This window comes from Strongylocentrotus purpuratus, unplaced genomic scaffold (genome assembly GCF_000002235.5).
Source record: "Strongylocentrotus purpuratus isolate Spur 01 unplaced genomic scaffold, Spur_5.0 spur5_scaffold_4, whole genome shotgun sequence".
NCBI lineage: Eukaryota > Metazoa > Echinodermata > Echinoidea > Camarodonta > Strongylocentrotidae > Strongylocentrotus > Strongylocentrotus purpuratus.
Genome location: NW_022145610.1, coordinates 1,827,632 through 1,841,104, shown reverse-complemented (window position 1 = coordinate 1,841,104; position 13,473 = coordinate 1,827,632). Strand labels below are relative to the sequence as shown.

The 13,473-nt window shown below is 34.6% G+C and overlaps 1 protein-coding gene across 20 annotated transcripts in view; it reads right to left on the bottom strand.

The window, feature by feature from the left end:
- Nucleotides 1-13,473, bottom strand: part of LOC574743 (non L-type Cav channel) — a 189,830-nt gene that overhangs the window by 134,537 nt on the left and 41,820 nt on the right. For all 20 annotated transcript variants that reach the window (XM_030997790.1, XM_030997791.1, XM_030997800.1 and 17 more), the window contains exons 4-9: nucleotides 10,937-11,076; nucleotides 8,030-8,142; nucleotides 6,504-6,665; nucleotides 5,832-6,022; nucleotides 2,310-2,413; nucleotides 604-776 (exon numbers count right to left, since the gene is read on the bottom strand). In XM_030997790.1, the coding sequence (XP_030853650.1) occupies nucleotides 604-776; nucleotides 2,310-2,413; nucleotides 5,832-6,022; nucleotides 6,504-6,665; nucleotides 8,030-8,142; nucleotides 10,937-11,076 (883 nt within the window). The remainder of the gene's footprint in view (nucleotides 1-603; nucleotides 777-2,309; nucleotides 2,414-5,831; nucleotides 6,023-6,503; nucleotides 6,666-8,029; nucleotides 8,143-10,936; nucleotides 11,077-13,473) is intronic.

Genomic DNA, 13,473 nt, shown 5'->3' with positions numbered 1-13,473 from the left:
TAATGCAACAAAGATAGGAGCAAAATATGTAAATGCAGAATAAACAGATGTAAACAGTTCAAAACATTGATTTATGTGAAAGTCAAAGTTTTGATTTGGTCTCCTCAAATTAAAATCGTCCAAACGTATTCAACAAAAAAGCAGCTATGAAGCTTTGTCACAATTTTGTTTGTTAATTTTTAGAGATATCATAAAAGGAAAGGTTCAGAATAAATTTCTTCCTTTATAAACTCACTTAGAAATGTAAGTTCATTTCATGATTGCTTCAAATAAAGATAATACTGTTGACCATGTTTTCTGAATAATCAGAGCCACAAGGCGTTTACTCATACCTTGCAAGAGGTAAAGCCCTTATAGCTCCGCAGAGATAAAATATCTCTTGAACAGAAAACAACCAAATTTGTTGAACCTGCACAATACACAATGTTTTCTTTCTGTGATTGAAAAAAGCTAAAGAGTTAAAGCTGCAATAGCTAAAACTTTTATAGCTCTACGGAGATAAATATGACACCGAACAAAAAACCTGCACAGAAAACAATGTGTTCTCTCTGTTTGTTACAAAAGATAACATCAAGCGAGGGGTAGGGCGGTTATTTAGCCTACCTTCAATTGCTTCCCGTTCTTCTTCAGATATTGATTTATCATTGAGCATAACTTCCTCTGCTTTACATATCCACTCTAGGTATCCCATCAGCTCTTTGTCTATCTGCTGTTGTCTTCGCAGTTTCAAGAACGCTCTTCTGTTCTCCACTCGCTCTCTTTCTTTCGCAAATTCTCTGTTTAGGACAGACACAATAATATTAGGAGTAATAATAATAATAGTAGTAGAAGCAATAGTTGCAGAAGTAGCAGTAATAGTAGTAGTAGTAGTAGAGCAGCAGTAGTAGTAGTAGTAGCAGTAACAGAAGTAGAAGTAGTAGAGAAGTAGTAGTAGTAGTAGTAGAGGAAGTAGTAGAAGAGGTAGTAGTAGAAGTAGTAGTAGTAGTTGTCGTAGTAGTAGTAGAAGTAGTAGTAGTAGAGCAGTAGTAGTAGTGGTAGTGGTAGTAGTAGTAGTAGTAGTAGTAGTAGTAATATTAGTAGTAATATTAGTAGTAGTAGTAGTAGTAGTAGTAGTAGTAGTAGTAGTAGTAGTAGAATAGTAATTGTTGTAGTAGCAGCAGTAGTAGTAATTATGTTTCATGTAAAAAAAAAATTGACATGTGAGGTCTCTGAAATCTGAATATGAAGGGATAAAAAGATAGACCCCTTTTTCTGTCAGATAAAGTAGTTACTTCATGCCTACACATGAAATTTATGGATGGTTTTTATCTCCTGCTCCAAAATTGAATATATTTTACATTATTTTCGTCAAATATTTCAAAGTATTTTACAAGGGAATGACTAGTATGAACAGAATTTGAATTTCCTTCTCCAAGTGAATAAACACAAACTTCCACAAAAAAGATTACTATCATGAATTTAATAAGAGTAATAATTGATTCAATGAAAAGAGAAACACCAATCAACTCCATCCAATAAGAAAGGGACAAAATTATGCAAAAGACAGAATGATAAATGGATTTTCGCAATGATGTACACGTACGTTGCAAGCTATTGGAATTGCATTCATTCATTGTGCACTATAGCTGCCTTGAAAAGGGCCCCTTTCTATGGCTAATGCTCGAGTGCATCTGCAGTGCATGCTCCAACGTAAGCATGTCTGATGCGATCATCATAAACATGGAAGACAGTATACTTGCATTAGTCTAGCAGGATTACTATTAACACTTATTGAACATAACCAGCACCTTGGAAAGACAAGGGCTATGCATTATTATAGGGCGTTTACATAAAATATAAGCACTGTGCACTATACATTTTCTACCTTAGTCCATACCTAAATATGAGTGTGATAACTCATTTTGGGGTGTTTTTTGTATACATAGTAAATTTAGTATTAAACCAACGTGCATGAATATCTTGAACCTAAGAAAAAAGGTTATTTGCTGTATGCATAATCAACAAAGAAATAAGGTTTATAGTCAAATTTTAATGAGCATTATATAAGTATTTTAGCAAAGGGAGTTTAAAATAATTTTATAGCACTGTCTGAAGTTTGAGAGAACAAAAAAAAAGGGGATATAACACATCTTCTTTTATTTTTGGCCTGCATTGGTCAACCATGCCAATGTGTAGGGAGCATTATATGGCTATTTAGGGTTCCAACCAAATAAAGTTTGGAGGAGAATTCAATTGAGAATTGAGTGAAAAAATAGGTCTAAATTCCCCCAAATGACGAGACATGGAGATGGTGCACATGATGAACTTACCCACTGAGAACTCCAAGAACGAGATTGAGCATGAAGAATGAACCCAGAATGATGAGTGGAATGAAGTAGACCCAGACAAACTGAGGACCCTCTGAGTCATTGCACTAAAGAAAGAAAAAAAAAGTTGAAAAATAAAGGTAAAGTGAGAAGAGAAAGGTAAAGGGAGAGAGAGAGAGAGAGAGAGAGAGAGGGGAAGATAGAGAGAGAGAGAGAGAACAAGAGCAAGAATGAAAGAAGGGAGAAAAAGACAGGTGAAGAGAAAAAGAATATCATAAAGTGGATGCGAAATGAAATGAGAAACAGAGAGAGAGAGAGAGAGAAAATGAGAAAGAACGAAGGTCGAAGGAAGGAAAGTAAAAGGAAAGTAAAAGTAAAGTAAAAAGTAAATAGAAAAGGAGCAAAAGGTGTATCACATAGCTAATTCATTTTGTTCACTATTAATTAAAAAGAAAGATATTATACAAAATACATGTACGCTTTCATGTACAAAGATTGTAGATCACCAAATTTGCCTATGGAATACATAATCATCAAACAAAGGAATGTCAAATAATGAGAAAATAGGTCCCATCACATGACCAATTTGTCTAAAGAGAGCCCCAATGCCATGATTTCGTGCCCTATTGACACTCATATTATTCAACAACTGTTACTTCCATCAATTTATAGTTGACATATCATATATATCGTCTTTTTGGAGCCAGAAGGGCATTAAATCATTGTAAACTAATAGAACTTTGAAACCCTTATATGTCTCCAAACAGACAATATTGAAAATACATGTTTTGCATTGTTAACAGATGCTGGTATTTGGTACGTTCTTTCCCTCTGGGGAAAATTTTAATAACAATTGCTTGGGTTTTCAATCCATTCATCAATTATTCAGGAATAGTGACAATACAGTTTGCAATACTTTACTATTTTTAATTAATGTAAATAACATTGATAACGAGCCCTTTCGGACTACAATGTGGGTTCGATATAACACATATTTTACACAGACTCCAGCCCAAATGATCCCAAACTTAGTATTCAAGGGGGAAACTGTGGATAGTGACCCAAGTGTTATAATTGATTCTTGCTGAACCAGAAAGTTAACAGGCATATAAAACATAATAAGAAAGTCAAGTTGTTCTCTGCCCAACATTTTCAAACTAAACATTTCTATGAAAAGTCTGTTTAACAAGAGAACAATTAAAACAAAATATCTGTTCTACATGTTCATCGTACAGGAAGAAGGGGGCCAAATGCAGATTCACTAATTAAAATAAATCAACACAGTTATTATTTCCTTAAAGTAATACACTCTCAATAAGTGTACAAGTAACGTCTAAGAAGTTGTGTACTGGTATGTATCAAAACAAACTGAAGAAAAGTAGTGCATTCTTCTTTCAAAATATACCACTGCCCAAACTACATCAACAAAACTGAAATTCTTTTCCTGCATGTTGTGTCATTTGTAGCAAACTTAATCAAGACACAAATTTGCTATCTGGGGGGTGTTTCATAAAGCTGTTCGTAAAGTTACGCATGACTTTACGAACGACTTGTATATGGATACTCAATCATTATTAAATACATCAACTAAAGTTGAACTGTGCAGATGTAGATTAACATTCTTATGATAAAAAAACATTTTTAATGTAAAGTATATTTTTTGCCATAATTTAATTGAGGTTATTGAAAATATCAGAAAAAACTTTGGGCATCCTATCTGGCACTTCATATACAAGTCGTCCGTAAAGTCATGCGTAACTTTACGAACAGCTTTATGAAACACCCCCCAGCTGGTGTTTCAAGGGTTAAGGCACTCATCATCCTAAACATCACTCATTGACCGAGGCATGACGGTTCACCTTCAATGTGTTCCCTTGACTGACATTTTCAGTTGACAGTTCCCACCGTTAGAGATGACAAGTCAGCTGCAAAGGACATCGCTTACCACACAACGGCTACTACATGTGCAAACTGAATCAATGTTTATCCTCTGTAAGGCATTCCAGGTATCTTCCACTTACACAGAGCAAATCTCATCAAGATAAACATGTAGGTGGGAAGCTACTGGTGGCTACGGTATCACTGTGAAAAGGATTGCTAATGGGAAGGCTCCATGCAGTGCAACAGCATGTATACAAGTCACTATAAAGGTACATTGTAGCTTAGCGAAATCATAGAAAAATGTAGTGGTAGGAAAAGATCTGTCAAGAACGCATACTGTAAGGCATAATTGTTGAAATTAGTCATTATCGGTATATCACATAAAGTCAGAACCACATCGTTTTGGAGGTTATGGAGCTGGTAATTAAATACATATACTATCTCAATTAGGCTTAATGTTAGCTAGACTTTCATTGAGATATATGTCAAAAAAGAACTTTTAACTAACATTATTATGCTTTTTGCGTTCTGGATGCGCCCCTTCATGCCACTACATTTCTCGAAGCTACCTAATGTACATTCCCAATCATAGATAAGGACATTGCAGCTCAAAGGGGCAACATACTCTCTTCTTTTAATTTTTTCATCATGGATGCATTCGTTGAAAGTTCTTGTAAAAAAACTGAACCAAATATTTTGAAATACTGACTTTGGATCCAATAGCACATTTCCAAATCTTTATAAATAGTTTTTACAGATATATTCAATTCAATAATATGTTTTCTTTACTGTAAAAATAATGGGCACATCAAATGAGACAGCTAATACTCTTCAACAAGCAACACTGATGTAATTTCAATGTTACGTTCCCCCTCCTTTGACAAAATCAATGATTATAATTTTCAAGATTTTCCAATAATGTTCTTTTCACCTAACCACTTTATTACTGCAACAATAATGAACACAAACTGTACCTACATTACACTAAATCCATATTTCTTTTAAAGATTCCCAGCCAATATTACGCAAACTAAAAAAAAAAAATCATCAATCCTTCATCATAATACATACAAATGTGAAGGTATTGAAGAGATAAATAAAAAAGCAACTGCTATAGCCTACATGTAGTGCATCATCTACATACATGTACATGTAATCAAACTGCATAAACATTACAATGGCTTAATGTTTACAGATAATGCAGCAAGGTATCAAATTTGCAGAATAGGTAATTCTTTAAAAACTTTGAAATCGTGTTTTAATTAAACAAAATCAGATACGTCTCAGAAACAAATCAGAAACAGCAATACCTACACATGTCTCTAGGCCTACATGTATATCGTTCGTCTACCTTATAGAGTTTGACCTGATTTTTTTTATATTTAACTGTATACTGGAGGATACCATACCGATGTGCACTGCTTAAGTCAGGAGACTTGAAGACACACCGAGAAATGGCAGATAAGCATCACTGATATCCTTCATTTGACATCGGGCGTTATTTTGGTGGCAGCGGTGGGATCGATACATCCAATCTAATACTTACCTATATACTCTGCCCATCCTTACAAAAAAAGTGATTCTCCTCTACTAATACGCATATGATTCCATCCATATATAAGGCGTTGTCTCGGCACTACTTACGTTATACATGATATCTGTCCATCCTTCCATGGTAATGCATTGGAACACAGTTAACATAGCATACAGCATGTTGTCAAAGTTTGTTATTCCAAAATTTGGTCCATCCCAGTATCCGGTGCAATTTTCAAAGTCTCCACATTGCCTGTAGCCACACACTTGAGGATTATCCTCCGCTATCTCCCGCGTTTCATCTGAAATGGTTAAGTAATGTAAATTGCAATGATAAAGATGATATTAAAAGATTATATAAAGCATCTTTAACAAGTGTAAGAATTAAGAAGTATCCCAATACAGCATGCAATCGTTTAAAAAAAAATCATATATGCAATAATACCTGTCAATTTGCATGAGCATCTTATTTTGTCCAGTGCATTTAAAAAGACAGTTTAATAGCAACGAAACTTGTGTGTGTGAAATTGATATTGGTATATTGATATTTATACAGTGCAATATACATTATCTTTTCATGTGGCATGCTCAAGAAGCAAATGCTGTAAACAAAAGAAATTCCAACTTGAAATTTTGCAAATTATCAACAGAGGCCATTTCACTGCATGGAAGTTGTGAGCTTCGATGTAGTAATTTAATCATTTTGTGGGATGAAACTTTCGCAACATTTGTTGGTTTACAGTGTACGTTCCGCACACAAAATGAATGGTAAAGAATACTTACTGCCTGAAATTGGGTCGAATACATAGCAAGTTTGGTGGAATTTTCCCATGAAAAACTCCATACCGGTGATGGCGAAGATGATGATTACAAAGAGAATGAGGAGAGTGATTTGAAGGAGAGGGGCCATTGCTCTGATGATGGATTTCAAAACAACTTGGAGACCTGTGGAAGGAAAGATATATTGGATATGAGTATGGTCCCCTTCAAATAAGAAAATACAAGAATCTACATTTCTGTACTCATCTTAGGACAATTTACAAAGTCAGAAAAATCAGTGTCGCCAATTTGAACAGTAAAAGTTTATTCATCAGCAAAATAAAAATATATGTCATTAAAGTGTACCAATCACCAAAGCATATAGTTCTGTATAGTAAGTAGCTTGATGTCGTCATACTATATTAAATTTTTAAGCTCAGGCATATATAAAATGTACAATGTTGCATTGTGCTAACTGTCATTAAAGGGGATAAACATAAATATATATAAAAGTTTTGTTTGTTTTATTCTACTCTGTATCAAAGTACAGTGTAGTTACTACCTTCCAACATAATTTGCTTATAAATAAAATTCCAAGCACCATTCAATTATACAGTACACTTACCTTTTTTCACCATTGTGTAAGCTATTAACTTGTTAAGAATGCACATACTTGTAATGACTATGAAGCCCTGACCAAAATTCATACACAGCATGCCTATTGCAATACAGGGTCTATAATTTTGTTACACTACTTATTTAAGAAATTATGTTGAATATTGAATGTGGACTTTCTTTGATATTTATCCTGTAATTTTGAAGATATCTATAATTTGAAAATATTTACCACTGTTCTAATATTTTTTTAATTGAAAATAAATATTAAGGTGTACATTGATCACTAAAAACCTCTCTTGAAAAACATCTGATAAACATTTTTTATACTTGTCTTACACTTGACTACTATTAAAGTAATACATAATTCCTCTACTTACACAAGCATGCCAACATGTTAAATAGTAGATACCTTATAAGCTAATGCATAGTGTTGGTTCAGGTCATGGTATAAATGTGTTTTCCTGACCGAAATGGTCAAAGACCAAAATGGAAGGTTCCTTCAATAAGCACCTAGAGCTATAAGACAACATGGTCTACATGTACACCATCTGACTGGCCAGAAAAATCTCTATTTGTTTGTTTTATCGTAGAACCACATTGTTATGTTCAGGAGCTTGATGTCACCAGAGAACTTTTAATTAACAAACATCCCTGACTATCATGCCTTTCTGTGAGCGTTCTAGACGCTTCTTTTCATGCCACATTTCACCTAGCTACCTTAGTAGAATAAGGACCACTGACTTTGAAATCTCAGACCCCAACATTGTTTGAGAGTGTATCAATGATACATATATACACTTTATATGTTACAAATATAATTTGTGGCACTCCGATGTTTGTGTCATTGGTCAACCAAAGCTGTCAAAGGGTTAGCCAACACTGTGAGCCAACACTGTGCATCATCTTTGAAGGGGGTTAGTGAAGTAACTTACTTGGGATACCAGACACTAGTTTGAGGGGTCGCAACACCCTGACTGCTCGTAGAGTCCTCAGATCAAACCCACCAGATTGAGTAGCATTACTCGCTTCTACTACTGACACAGTACTGGAATATCAAACACAAGTTCACAAACACATCATAATCAGCATCATGGTTATTACAACAGTCAAGTTAGAAAATAGTCATGGTCACAAGCTCATAGTAATTTTAAAGGATAATATGTAGGTATATGAACAGTATCAGCATCAACTCATATTCAGTGTCTGAAATTGTGTTTCTAGTTGATAAAAAAAGCAAGATATTCTCAATACAAATTATTAACTGAAGACCATTTGGTCCTAAATAGCTCAATTTGTATGATGCATTTTTGCTATACAAATATATATATATATTGAGTTATTATAACTAAGACCATTTTGTCCTGAATAGCTCAATTTGTATGTATGCATTTTTACAATACAATTACATCTTTATCAAGTTATTATACAAACACAGTTCAAGTTTAGATCCATCAAACATACATTAAATACAAACATATATTTTGGAAGGTACAAACAACATATGTTAAGACTGTACTGAATAATGAACATAGGATTAAGGAGTAAAATTCCTACGACAATTTGTGTTCCCTTTGATCACATACAATTATTTATGAATTGAAAATGATAATATAACACAAAACATAAAAAAAGATTGGGTACACATTCAATATTCACATTTGAAAATACACTGCAATAATCTTAAGTATACAATATACCTGTGAATTGAATTGATGAACATCAAGATTGTTAGTAATTAGTCTTTCATATTATTTTTTTTTCCTCAGTCTTTTTAAAAGATTTTCTCTCAAATTTTAACATCATTTTCTCTAACTCAGATTTGAAGATCTTGTTGAAATAAAATGATTTCATAAGAAAAAGGTTGAATACCTAATGTTATTTGCATTACCTGGTAATTAATTAAAAAACTATGGCATAAAATACACAGATACACCTGAATTCCTTTTAACCTCTACAATATATAAAAGGACAAATAATTACAAATTTATTATCTATCACATCAGCATGTTAAAATAGTGAAATTAACATATTTAATACATTTTAACGTCATTAGAACTTGGGATTTTAATACAACCATTTGACAAAGATTAGACAAATAGCTGGTTCAACGTCCAGAATATGACAATTCCAAGACCAAGAAGACTAGACCAGGACTACTCACTAGGAACGTTTGAGACCAACTTAAGTGGTCTCAAAACCCGCATAGATCGTATAGCGGGTTGATCCAGTGAAGGCTCTATTACGGCAGCTATGCTGTTTATTTAGAAAGCAGCACAACCATGAAGCATGATAAAAATCCAAAGTGAAAGTTACTTAAAGAACGATATGAAATAAAGATGAAATAAAGATGAAAACAAGAGTGAAGGAAGGAAACAAATTTCCAGAAAAATGCTCCTTTATTAAAAATGAAAATTAAGTCAAAATTTCGAAATGCATGTCTATTCTTTTAAAACAGCTAGACCTGTGCAAGTGTCACTGTCAGAGTCAGTCTGGTCAATCAGTCTAAACCAATATTATCGCGGATCAAGGATTTAAGAAAATGGGGCTTAAGTAGATCTAGGCCTCAGTGAGGCTGTTCACACCGCAATGAGATAGCGCGGTCTATCGTAGCACCCCCTTTTTTGAGAGGTCCTGTTGCCATGACGCGTGACGTCATGAGGTGGCACGCCGTTTTGGCTCGCTGTAGGGCGGACCGAAACGACGTTGTACCTTCCACACCGCAGAGATAGCGTGGTCTAGCGTGCGCTAGACCGCGCTTTCTCTGCCGATGTGAACAGCCTCAGTGATTTCAACACGACACATTACTTGCTTGGAATATTTGCGTGTTGTTAAATTCGTTATCAATGAGTGATCCACAAAGTTATTCTTAAAGGTAATACAAAGTTTTGGTACGAGGTAATGAATTTGCAATCCTATAATATTCAGTTATCGTTGACGCGGTTGAAATCGAGTCTAAAGTTATGAAATTGTAAATAATAAACTATATAAAGATATTAATTAAGCTATAAAACAATGTTTCATGACTAAAATCAACAGATTAGCTATTCTTGTTGGAAATTATATATCACAACTACATATTCTGACATTGTCATGGTCGCAGCTACCATTGTACGGCCGTCGGTGCTATTTGAAACTCATCAAAATTTACTGGGAGCATCAGTAAGTTTTTATATTCAATTGTTCTCGAAAGCAGAAGTGTTTTAGGGGCTTAATTTTCTAGTGGTTATAATACATCCACAGAGGCATCCCAATTGTAAAGAATCAATATCCACCCAATTTTCAAAATTTCCTAAAACTTTGTATTATCTTTAATTCACAGAATGGCATACTAACTTCATGGGGACACATTTGCGCCGAAACATGCACAGGCCCAGCCCGCTCCACGCCCGCGATCTTCTTGTCAGCGGCCCTATCATCTTTTCAGCTCCATCACGGGCATGGCAACAAGATTCGGTAAATTTGGAACGAAGATCCTTCCCCAAAAATGTCATCCCATACCAGTCCGAGGTATAACACGGTTTATTATGAACTCAATGCAAAAATGGATCTCCATCATTCTCTGAATTCACAAAATGTGAAATTAACTTTGGAAAAAATATTCTGATCCTTTCGAGGGTACAACAGACGACACGACAGGTACAGGTGCACAAGCTTATGGAATGCCAAATGTTAAAATGATGACGGTAAGAAAATGACAATTATCATTTTTTTCACGAAGACTTTTCCGCCTGCTTCTTCCTTTGTCAATTAATATCAGTAGTCCCCTAAAAAAAGGAGGACTAATATATATACTGATATCAAAATTATTGACAAAAACAATAAAACTTCATGAAACCTACCCTGTGACTACGACAATGAAATCCATAATGTTCCAACCGTTCCGTAGATACGATTCTTCATGTAGTAAGAAACCCAGAGCTATGATTTTGATCCCTGCTTCCAAGCAGAAAATGGCGAGGAAGTATATTTCAGTGTCCTCCTGCATGGTGGAAATAAAGGGGAAAAAACATTAATGTGCGTCAAAATCAAACAAAACACAATAGGCCTACATGTATTTGTTTTAGCCTGCCTGCACTAGTTTGGCCAGGAGGGATTAGACCTCCCTGCATGGTCACTGACAGGTGGTTATCTCATCAAATAAGCTCTCAATTAACAAGAAAAGGGGGATCAGTGGGGACCAATGGTCATCGATTAGGCATTGTTTGCTACATAGAGGGTACAAGTAGCTATAAGTAGTGCAATGGGGCTTTAAAGTATACCAAATAGTCAACGGTTCTCGTCATAAAATTATGTCTACTGTTTATAATTTGTGGAAAATTTGTCTGAGGTATTATCAAAATTATCAACAACAAACACGATCTTATAGACTTTAGAGAAATTAAATGGTGCAGTTTCAATACCCAGTTGTATCCCTTTGAGATCATTTTCGAACTACGTAGTAAATAATAGTATTGTTCGCACATTTTAAAAGCTGATGGACAAGGCTACTGATTTTGTTTTTCTCTTTTTTCCGACAGCACAACATGATTTAACTTGCTTCATAAGCCCACACAAAAAGAGTGCAGAACAAAACAGTGGAAAACATTCGTTACATTTTTAAGTGACCTGGGTAAAGTCTCTTTTTAATAATGATAGGCCCCTCCTTTGGGGAAATGGGACAAAAATGTGAATGGATATTAGAGCCTAGCAGTTGTTTTTTTAACTTGCATTTAAGATAGATGTAAGCAAAAGCCGATAAAAAATCTTTATTTTTTTCCGGCTTTTTTCTTTTCGAATGACTTTTTTATCGATACACAAACAGCTGAGAAGACGGTTATTATAACCACAGTAATTTGAACAAATAATTGAAAAACATGTATGTCCATTTTCTTTTTTAAATATTGCAATTCTAACCACATTCAATCAAAACAAAATCACAGAGATACCAAAAAAGGGAAAATATTTTGGTTTTATATCTCTAACGGACAGGTAATTGACGTCAATGCATATTATCTCACTCGGAGACTCGCAGCTATATAATGCCTTTGGTATTAAAGAAAAAAGGAGATTTTGCTGAATTGAATATATTGCCTGTAAGGACAAAACCTTGAAGGGATTTCTGTGTTTTTTCTTCAAGATCTGAGACCTGGGGAGGAAGGTATTATGTTGATTGTTGACAATCTGGATTGAGAAGAAAAGAGTCTCCAGTATTTTACAGATACCAACCTGCATTTCAGAATATACTTGTATTGATAAAAATGAGAATTATATTGATTTTTTTTTTTTCAGCACGGTTTTTATATATATATATATACCGTACATTGTGTCAAAAGGCTATGGTGGAGGCGATGGAATGAATTTTGAAGAAAATGATTATAGGGTTAGAGTGAAAGGAGTCGCTAAAAGGTGGGAGGAGGATGAAAATATGATGAAAAGGGGTTTGTGAAGGAGAAGAACGTTTCAATAATGTGAATAAAATGAGGAGAATAATAAGCTGAAGAAAATGGAAAAAATAAAGGAGCCAAATTTGGAGATAATGGAAACGGAAAGGAAGGAGACGAGTACGGGTTCAAGGAGTGAAAACATGTTGACAAGAAAATATAAAAATAAGAAATAGAAATAGACGAAACAAGATGTAATATTACAATATGAAAAGAATAATAAATATACGGGTTTGAAGAGGAGAGGAACGATGAAAAGATAAACGAAAGGGGCAAACGGATAAAATGGTAGTAAGAAAATGGGTTTTCCCATAATCAATTCATAATATACGTCTCAGTTTCTTCAACCGTCTACAATACTAATTCAATAACCCTGCATTTAGTTTAGTGATACAAAATTCAGCAAGAAAATAAAATACAGGGGGCGGAGGAATCTTACAATGCTCTACAGATCACTGAATAAATCACTTAAAATATATGTAAGTTTATGACAGTCAATCGTATCGCCTCCATCCCTCGACTTAGCCAACACAGACTGATTAGAAAGGAACATGTCCATTCGGCGTCAGGAAGGATTTCGTGTTGATTTGTATCTGAGATGGGTTAAGCGGGCAAGTGCATGGATTTGAATATCTTAGAATGAAGCCATTCCTTCATACACTAAGAATGCCTTCAGGGTATGATTGTAATGAACAGTATATACATTTCTGTCTATCCTCTCATGGTATTTGTGTAGATGAATTATAATTATACATGGATATTAAGAAGGACGGTTATGTTTCCTTTTAACATATTGCTCGCCACAGTGTCCATGTATTAACAATGGTGTTATATCTGTGTATACTAGATGTAATGGCTGTGCAATCATTCCATTGTGAAAAGGTTTTCTGTTTAATATCTACTAATCGACCGGCCCTCGAGTCAACTATTGTCGAAAAATGGCAAGTAGGCCCCTG